Here is a 9,982-nt window from a genome sequence, read left to right on the forward strand (position 1 = left end):
GGAGGGTGCTGATCTGCAGAGGCTGCAGCGTCTCTGCTTCTGGCATACGCGGTTCCCAGCTGGGTGGTGATGGGGGCAGAGGGGCGTTTTCCTCTCAGCTCGGGGGCGGAGCAGGTTTGTGTGTTAGATTCTTCCTGCTTCGCTAAAGGCAACTTCCCTTGGCGCCTTCAGATCCATCTGGTGGAGCTGCTGGTGGCCCATGGAGCTGATCTCAATGGGAAGTCTGTGCTGGACGAGACGCCCTTGGGTGAGTCAAGCCGTTAGGAGAGTAGGGAGTGGAGGAGGCTGGAGGGGTGCAAGGGAAGGGGAGAGACCGAAGGAGACAGAGGCTGGTGGAGATGGATGGGGATGGGAGTGGAGCGGGGAGGTGATGGGGGCAGTACGGACTTTCTGACTCTGCAAATCCTCCGAGGTGCCTTGTTGTGTTTCGTGTGGCAGGCTCCTCCCCAACCCAGCAGTGCATTCCGAGGACCCTGCAGCCACTCCTGCTGCCAATCCCACCTCGTCCTGAACCCCCTGAAAGGCCTTAGACCCCTTTCTGTCCTCACCTCAAAGCCACGCTTTCCATTCGGGGATCAGCAGGGGTCCTTCCCAGCCCCACCTCTTTTTTCCGCCTCCACGCCTGCTCCTCCAAACCCGCCCGGGAGAGTGAAAATGCCCCATTTCTCCCAGTCCTGCTGGGGCTTCCATCCTCCAGGGGCTCAGCAGCACAGAGCCCACCTGCCCCCTCGCCTGCCCTCCAGTGCCTAGGGAGCCAGAGTCCCAAGCATGAGATTATGGTCCGCAAACATAATGCAAATGATCAATACACGCAGACAGCATAGAAACGATCATGTGACACTGCCTAGCCAGGTAGCCTGAACAGGCTAACCCAAGCACAGTGTGTAGGGGGCAAGCGGTGGGGAAAGGCAGATACAACAGAGAGGTTGAGGCAGACTGGGCGTGGGGTATGCTGGAAGGCTGGGGCTTAATTCTGATTCGGTTCTCTTTGTCGGCATGGTTAGGCTCTTGGGCTGGGGAGAAGAGGTGGGGTGTGAGGAGGATCGGGGGCAGGTGAGAGAGCAGAAAGAGGCTGGTGTTTGAGGAGCTCCTGCCGTCTAAAGACCCTTTCCCATCTCTCCCCACGTCATCTGCTCTCTGCCCCAAACGTTCCCCTCTTCCCTGCTTGCTCTGCTGGTGTGTACTCCTCTGTGAGCGGTGAGGTGGGCTGGCGGAGTGCAGGGGATGAGAAGGGCAGAGTGAGTGCTTTGAGGGGGGACCATCCCGGAGGCTGCGTGGCTCAGCGGTCAGTCGGGAGAGTGGAGGTAGCAGGGGAGCTGGAGAGGCAGGAATGCCTGAGAAGGGGGTGGCAGCAGAGGAGATCCCAGTGGGCAGGGAGTGGATGATCCTTGCCGTGGTGGGATTGCAGAGCTGGGAAGGAGTGGCGCGGAGTGCATGCCCTGGGGCTGGCTCTGCTCTGGAGCCACATGGCTGTTCACCCCCCCGTCCCTCCCCCATGTGACCCTTGCAGACGTGTGCGGCGATGAGGAGGTCCGGGCCAAGCTGCTGGAGCTGAAGCACAAGCATGATGTCATCATGAAGTCTCACGACAAGCACAAGTCGCTGCTGCAGCGACGCACCTCCAGCGCTGGCAGCCGAGGGTAAGGCCGGGGGGGACCGCTACGGACAGCTGGCCTCCCTCACAGGGGGAAGAGGCCACCCCAGAGCAGGACCCTCATTCCCAGGGGCCAGGCAGATCTGGGGAACTCAGCTGAGGCTTCCCGTCATCGGAGCTCCGGACCCTTCGCACCTTAGCTGCAGCTAGGCTCTGATGTCCCCTGCGCCCACCGGCTTTGTGCCCAAACTGAACACACGATGGCGCTCTGCTGCCATCGGGGCTGCTGTTAATGGGCACCCAGGCACCACCCTCCCCCGCCAGCTGAGCAGGCTCCAGCAAAACCACGCCTTTTAAATGTGTAGAACGGCTTGAATATAATCTGTGCCCATCCCCTTCATCCGTAACCATGGAAAGATAAGTGATCAGGCCAGTGGCAGCATATCTCTGGGCCTGTCCGTGCACCATCCGCTCCGCTTTTCAGCACCAGCTGGAAATGAATGTCCCGCAGGCGTTTGCCCCCAACCGAATAGCAGCGGTGGAGAGGTCGGTCCCTGGCGTACTGGCTCGCTCCCTGGCGGGAAGCACTCCCCTGTTTTCCAGCCATGCTGATCCTGCTCTCCGCTGTCCCCAGGAAGGTGGTGCGGCGGGTCAGTGTGACGGAGCGCACCAACTTGTATCGCAAGGAGCACGAGAAAGAGGCCATCGTCTGGCAGCAGGTGGAGTACCGGGAGAACGAGGCTGAGCTTGAGGACGAGGACAAGCAAACGGACGCTGAGCTCCGGCAGCACCTCTCCGTGAGTAGGGGCCTCGCCCTAGTGGGGACAGCCACAGCACCCCCACATTCCCTGCAGCCCCTTGGCACGCCGTGTTGGAGTGAGACGGCCGCGTTGCATGGTCCTGCCTGGCGCTGAGCATGTCTGTCTCCTGTCCCTCTTCTCAGCTCCAGGGAGAGGAGAGGTGGGTTCCCCCTCACTGCTACCCCCACCCCGAATGGATGCTCAGGGCTCCTGCCTCCACCCAGCAGCAGCAGGCTCCGAGAGCCCTGGACAAGGCTCTTGGGTGCCCCATGTGGTTGGAACCGAGTATCACTGGCCTAAACCACCCGAGCACGTCCCAGGTCCTGCTCCCCTGGCAGCCCTTAGCACTTCCCTCCCAGCGTCCCATGTGCCCCCAGCAGCCCCAAGCCTGTGCTAGTGGGACCCCCCAATGGATTCCTGCAGGGCTCCAGGTGTCCAGATCGAAGGCTGAGTACTGTACTGTTCTCCCCATCAGGGCGCCGAGGCAGAAGTGGCAGGTCCAGGGGTCTTGGTGGGAGACGAGCATCAGAATCCGGGACTGAGCCAGAGAAATGGAACTGCGGGCTCTTCTGCCCCTGGCCCCCCCAAACACCTCTACTCCAAGAGGCTGGACCGCAGCATCTCCTACCAGCTGGCCACCCAAGAGGAGCTGTCGGCCGACCTGTGCAAGGAGAAGTCCCACCACACACTAGCGGACCTCAAACGCCAGCGGGCAGCAGCCAAGCTCCAGCGACACCATCCAGAGGACTATCCTCCCACCGAGGGTGAGGGCCCCCTCGCGCCTGGCCTCGCTGAGACCCTGCGCAGCAGCAGTCACCCCCGCCTGGACGTGGAGCAGAACTCTGTCTACTACACGGCAGCCAGTGGCGACCCACCTCTTCTGAAGCTGACGGCCCCGGCCGAGGAGACCCCCGCTGAGAAGAACCGATGCTGTAAGCTGATGTGAGGCGCTGGCAAGAGAAGGTGTTGGTGGGGTGTGTCCCCTCCCTGGCATTGACCGATGGCACTAATGCCCCAGGGGGCTGCCTCTGGAACGCTGCAGCAGGGTCGGTTCTGGGAGCTGGTTTATCTTACAGGGACTCATCCATGTTCCAGACCCAGACACCGATCAGTGGCCGGGATCCAAGCGCCCCGTCGTGGGCAGCAGGCTGGGAGCCAGAGGCCTGCCCAAATGGGAGCAGAATGCAATGACCTTCGTTGTCAGTACAGATTTGTGTCCTGGACTGTCTACGGCTCCCCGCATGCAATTTGCCAGCCCCTGCTTGGGTCAGCCCATAGCACGTTGCATGCTGGGAGCTGCAGTTGCAGAGGGCTGCATCTCTGTTGGACCTGGTGGCGTTGAATGTTGTGTAAAATGCTGGGCTACTTTTGGTCAGTTGGAGGGTCCCTCCCAGGGTGTCTGTCTGTCTGTCTGGGGTCTGCGTGTGGTTCGCAGGAAGGAGTGGAAAACCTATGGGAGCCCTCAGAGCACAGTGTATACCACGCATACAGCACTGGGGGGCGAGGGGATGTCCCCATGCTTACCTGACACGAAGGCAAACGGCTGCAATGGGGTGAGAACGTTTCTCTTTACACAGAGTTTGTAGCCCAGCAGTCCCATCCTAGGCCTGGGCTGCACACGAGCTGTCCTGGTTTAACGAACGTGCATTTCAAACAGGATGGAAAGCCGTGTAGGTCCCCATGCACGCCCTTTGTGGTGGCTTACAACTGGCTTAGATCACACTCACGGGCTTGGATTCACTAAAGGAAGCGCTGGACTGTGCTTGGCCGTGTGCTGGAACAAGGCCGTCGGCTGTAATTCCCATCTTTTCTTCCAGTGGCGTTAAACTGAACTCTGAATTCAGCGCGGCCATACGCAGCCTTGCACTGAAACAGCCAAAGGTGCGGATGGATGCTGAGTTCACCACGTCAGTGCAAGTCTGATGTGGGTCCGCCCCAAACAACGTGGATAGAAGCTCGTTGTAAACCAGTATGTGTCCACATTGCACAGTGGGTTTGTGTGGGTTTAACTACATTAATCTGAACCCCTGTGCCCCCATGGTACACCACACCATGGTGCCGTGTGCCCTCCCCTCCCCCGCAGAGGACACCTGGTGTGGGGCTGTGTGCCCAGCCCCTTGTGAGCTCCTGCCCTCAGCAGTAAAATCACTTCAGCAAAGCACCTCACCCCAGGCCAAGCACAGCCTCTTGTGCTGGCTGCTCTCCCCAGGAAACACGGCCTGCGAGCGGGACATGGGAGCTGGTTTCTGGCCCCACAGTCCTTTGGGGCCTTGGCCAAGCCATGGCGCTTCCCAGGGCTCAGCGTCTGCATCTGCCAGAGCGGGAGCTGTGGAGGCTGATGAATCTGTAATGGTCTCTAGCCGCCCCTTGCCTGGGCCCTCGGAGCAGCGCTCGAAATGGGAGCAGTCTTGGACAGCGCCTCCTGCTCCCCATTGCTTACACGGGGCTCGAACAGGGCATGCCGATGGCACCCTTCTCTTCTCCCGTTCTCTGCAGAAACGCCGGCCCACCGCGTGTCCCCTCCCTGCACAGGTGAGACATGTTTTTGTCCTCCTGCTGCATGAGGCTCCCAGGAGCCTTATGTTGAACCCCGCACCTCCACCCGAGGGCAGCACTGGTAGCATCTCAGGCGTCCGAGGGCTACCCCAGCTTCACGCCCATTGAGGGGTGCCCTCAGGGGCCCAGGTCCAGTGTGCCAATTCCCAGGTGAGCTCAGCAAAGCCCCTTTGGCCTGCTGCGGAGGGTGGCATGCTGGAACCTGGAGGCCTGTCCCTCTCTATTAATGACTGGGGGGGCTATGGCAGACTTCCGTTGACGTAGGGCCTCAGACTCTGCCTTCTCGGCCTGCCATGCTGTTGCTCCGGCGCCGGGCTCTACGATTAGAACTTCAGGAGGCGGGTGGAGTGGAAGTGGAAGAGCTTCAGCTAGAAATGTTCTCGCCTTTCAGCTGCAATCAGGAGCATGCCGCTCTCTGGGATCCAGCCGGCTGGGGGGTGGCGTCCCTCTGGGGGGTGGCTCTCGTGGCTTGCAATAGCTTATCCCCTAGATGGGATTGTCCCCGCTCGCTTATTCCTCTCTGCCCCGTTGCATCCAGCCGTGGCTATTCAAACCCACGTGCTAGGCCTCTCGTCCCTCTGTTCTTCACCACCCCTCACGGCCTGCGAAGCATCAGCTAGCCCCATCTCCCCAGCCGAAGATCAGCCCTAGCAAGGGCCCAGCTGGATGTAATGCTGCCCACTGGCTGGGGGAAAGCAGGAACCTCACCTTTGAATCCTCTGGGGAACCCCCTTCAGCTCTGACCCTCCAGCTTGGAGAGAGCATCTCTAGGCTGAACTTGTACTGACCACGGGGCCAGTGAAATCTTTCCTCCCATGGTGGTTCTGCTCCAAGAGCCTCCTGCCTGCCCCTGGGAGAATACAACTGTAGGGAGCTCTGGGCCTCTGCTAGGCTCTGGGGCTTGTGCTCACCAGCGATGGCGGCTGGCGTAAAATCTCCTGCCGGGACCGGACTCTGCACGGTGTGTTTGTACACGGTGTGTTTGTTCGTTTTGTATGGAGCACTCTCCTTTGATCACAAAGTCCATTTCCAAGGAGTTCTGTAGCCTTGGTTCCAGCCCAGTCGAGTTGCCTGCCGGCGGGTTCGGAGGTGCTGATTTTATACTTTATTTGGCACAATCTTTCTTGATCTCTCCAGGTTTTGATTTGTAGCTCCTGTTGTCTCTTCATTTCCTGTCCACAATAAACCAGCATTGGAGCAGTGAGCAGCCCTTGTGCTTGGGCCCAAATGTGTCCCTTGCCCCATCAGCACTAACCGCCTCCACCCCCTGAAAGAAATGAGTTAGAGCTGGGCTGCCCCTCCCTGGACCCAGGCAATGCAAGGATCCACTGCTGGGTGTTCTGCCACCCTAGCTCAGGGTGTGTCTCTGCACGGGGGATGGGCCTTCAGGATCCACACCCCTGAGCAATTGGGCTGCAGAGTGGGGCTCACCCTAGCGGTGGGTGCTGTCACTGGCAGCCGTTAACCCTTAGCACCGTGGCACCCAGGAGTATTGGGATTCCTAACACTCAGCCTTCCGGAGTAGCCTGAAAACACCCCAGTCCCGCTCCTGTCTCTGCCTGAGAGGCAGGGAGGCCTGGGTTCCAGATGTTCCCATTCACTGCGTCTGGGTGGGGCTGGGACAGAGTGTTCTGCTAACAAGATGGTCTCACAGGCATGGTCGTTAGGAGGGAAGAAGGGTCTAGTGGTCACAGCAGGACATGGATCCAGGACCCTGGGTTCTCCTTTCAGTGTTCTCTGCATATTCCAGCTCAGGGAGAGGTAGAACTCGAGCTAGCAGACACGCCTCACTCACCCTTTCTTCAGTGACGGTCGCCCATGCCAGGGTGAGGGTTTCAAGGAGGGTCACACGCCAGCTGCCTCCGTTCCCTCGAACCACGTGTTGGGTGAAGCTCGGGGATCTTTCAGCTCCGTGATTAGGTGGCAGAGCAGTCAGCTTGTCTACGAAGTCAAACGCAGGGTGGTTCAGGTGGTGATTGACAATCCGATGGCGTCCTGCTCTCAGAACAAGCAAGGGGGGACTCGTTCTCTACCGTTACACCTGGAGCAAAGAGCCTTTGGAGCTGGCGTATCGGTTACAAGGTTCAGCCAGTAGCAATCCATGTAGCGGGGAGAAAACTGTCTGAGTTGGTCAGTATGGCAGATGCACAAGTGATCTTTGAAGGACGAAACAGTAAAACACCTCTTCAGTTTAGGGGCCCCTCTGACAACACACCCCATGTGGCCAGCAGCAACAGACGTGTCAGAAATTTTGCTTGAGAGCAGGCAGAGCCAGGGAATCGCTATCGAATGCCTTTCGAATGCACTGAGGTCAGGGCTTCCCCCATTTCCCCTCATTCAGAAAGTGATAAACAAGAGAAGCCACGGTAATTTTAATAGCACCAGCATGGCCCAGGTAATGGTATCCGCCCTTAACTCACCTGTCCAGAGGGCTAATGGAGCCTCGGCTAATGGAGCCTCTGCCACTGGCCCTGGACTTGTAGCAACCACAGGGGCTGGTTTCTTACTCAGATCTACACTCTCCATTTAATTACAGTGGGCATGTTAGAAGAAAAGTGGTTCATTCAAGGTGCAAAATGTGCTGTTGCATTCTAGGAACGTGTCCACATGGAAGCATCATTGTCACACATGGAAAAGATTTTTATTGTGGGTTCCCATGTATGGTATAGAGCCAGGTACCGCACCACTTAGTTCCATTTTGTAATGTTTATGGACCAAAAGGAAACAGATCTTTCACTGTCTTCAGGAAAGGGTCCTCTCTCAGCCATATCAGCGTATTGGGTACGAGGGGCGGGGGGTGCGCGCGCGCGCAAACTAATTTTATTAATGATGGAGTTAAAAGGTTCTTAAAGAGCCTAAATAATTTGTACCCTCCACTAAAACTCACTATGCCAGTTTGGGATTTACCCATAGAGCTCTCACAATTGATGGACGCCCCCCCCCGCCCCCCTTTGAGGGTGTAGGAAGCTGTAATTTATTTCATTTGTCTACTAAGACAGTGTTTTAAGAGCCCTCACCTCCGCCAGGTGTACATACATTAATGGCTGATCTGCACATCACAGGTTTTCGTAAAAACAAGGTAATTCTCCATATACACTCCCAACGTTTTTAATGAAAGTGATCTATTTTCCTATAAACCAGTTTACCTTTTTACTGGTTTTTCCCCCAAGCCCCCTTCTCAGGCTGGAGAGGCTGTTACATGCTCTGGACGTTAGAGGCATTTTAGCCTTTATCTAGACAGGACGGAACAATTCAGACGGTCCCCAAACTTGTTTATAGCTTATAAAAGAAAGAACAAGGGGAAAGCTGTTTCTGTACAAACCCTGTCACCGTGGGTCAGACTGTTTTAAAGTAGTTTATTAATTGAAAGGGTCGGCCCTTCCTCGGGGGGTCAGGCCGCTAGATCAAGGGCAACTTCTGGGGCTTTTTCTAAACACTGCGCACTCCCATCTGTAACCTAGGTCTGAGGCAAGATTGGGCAGGGCAGCCCTGCAGGCCTTATTTCATTAGGACCCCGTGGTCCCATCAGCCTGGACCCGAGTACTGCCTGTTAATCTAGCCCATGAGTGGGAAAGGGCAGAGGACACTCAAAGGAGAAACAAAGGTTGCTTGCCTGTCACCGGAGTTCTTCGAGACGGACTCTCCGCCTGCCATGCCCCTCGACCGCGGAGTCCTACTGACTAAAGGGGTTGGGGGTCACAGGGGAGGGAACTGAGGTGGCTGCAGCACCATGCCCGGTTTATGCGCTTGCCCTGGGACGTTTGAGGGGCGAGGGAGGCGGGTGAGAGCCTATTCAGGTGGCACCTGTTGGCACATCCTATGAGTGTGGCCATGCAGCGGCCGTCTCCCAGATCCTTGGTTACAGGTAAGTAACCTTCATTGCTCTGCCTGGCTCTGCCCCACCTCACTCTTTGCCCGTGGTCCTGTCACTTCCCCTCTCTGTGCCTCAGTTTCCATTGGAACGTGGGAGTCTGGGGGAATGAACGTTTGAGGCTGAAGTGTTACCAGTGACGTATTGAATGAGACACTCTAGCCCATGATGCGCTGAGCCCCTGAGGAGCCGACTCTCTTTCCCTGAGCCCCGTCCTGCTGCTGCCCCATTTCTAGCAGAGGCAGGGGCCATGGGAAGGCAGCGCTGCTGGCTCCCAGCCCCTTCCGCGCTCTCCACACCGTGGGGAACTGGCAGCCAGCTCCCCACCTCTCCGGGTCCAGGGGATTTCTGAGCCATTCCTGCAGTGTCCTGCTCCATTGTTCGTCCCTATGGATCTCCACTCCCCTTGGGTCAGCCTGGCCAGATCACAGGGGAGGGGGAGGTGTGATGGCAGGAGGGTTCCTTGGGGGCTGCTTGGGCAGTGAGCTACCATCACCCCACTCCCACCTGCTAGCACTGGGAATGGGACTGCCCTATTGCTGGCATGGGACCCTAGAGCAGCTGCTGGGGTGGGGGGTGATCACCAGAGAGTCTGAATTCATTGGAGCTTCTCTCTTCCCCTTTGTCAATCTTGTTCCCCTGCTCTAGTTCTCCCCAGCCCCCATCCTTGCGTGTGAACCTGGCTGGGGCTGGAATTAGGGAAAGGCAGCCAGGTAGTGGGAGGGAGTTAAGGTGGGGGAGGGGGTTGTGCCCTGGGGAAGGGGGTTGGGGTGGGGGTGCCAGGTAGTGGGAGGGAGTTCTGAGTGGGGGAGGGGGTTCTGAGTGGGGGTTGGGGTGCAGGAGGAGGTTCCGACCAGGGGTTGGGGTGGGGCTGTGGGGTCTGGGAGGGAGTTAGGGTGCAGGAGGAGGTTCCGACCAGGGGTTGGGGAGGGGCTGTGGGGTCTGGGAGGGAGTTAGGGTGCAGGAGGAGGTTCTGACCAGGGGTTGGGGAGGGGCTGTGGGGTCTGGGAGGGAGTTAGGGTGCAGGACGGGGTTCCGACCTGGGGCAGGGGGTTCGGCGTGCGGGCTCCAGCCGGGCGGCCCTTACTTTAGGCAGCTCCCGGTTAGCGGCACAGCGGGGCTAAGGCAGGCTCCCTGCCTGCCCTGGCTCCGCGCTGCTCC

The 9,982-nt window shown here is 58.3% G+C and overlaps 1 protein-coding gene across 4 annotated transcripts in view; it reads left to right on the plus strand.

The window, feature by feature from the left end:
* Positions 1-6,154, plus strand: part of PPP1R16A (protein phosphatase 1 regulatory subunit 16A) — an 81,603-nt gene extending 75,449 nt beyond the window's left edge. For all 4 annotated transcript variants that reach the window (XM_073329909.1, XM_073329908.1, XM_073329911.1 and 1 more), the window contains 4 exons: positions 172-247; positions 1,511-1,640; positions 2,229-2,391; positions 2,870-6,154. In XM_073329909.1, coding sequence (XP_073186010.1) covers positions 172-247; positions 1,511-1,640; positions 2,229-2,391; positions 2,870-3,340 — 840 coding nt within the window. In that variant the 3' untranslated portion in view covers positions 3,341-6,154. The remainder of the gene's footprint in view (positions 1-171; positions 248-1,510; positions 1,641-2,228; positions 2,392-2,869) is intronic.
* The last annotated feature ends 3,828 nt before the right edge of the window (positions 6,155-9,982 follow it).

The sequence above is a fragment of the Lepidochelys kempii genome, chromosome 2, assembly GCF_965140265.1.
Source record: "Lepidochelys kempii isolate rLepKem1 chromosome 2, rLepKem1.hap2, whole genome shotgun sequence".
In the NCBI taxonomy this organism is placed as follows: Eukaryota; Metazoa; Chordata; order Testudines; family Cheloniidae; genus Lepidochelys; species Lepidochelys kempii.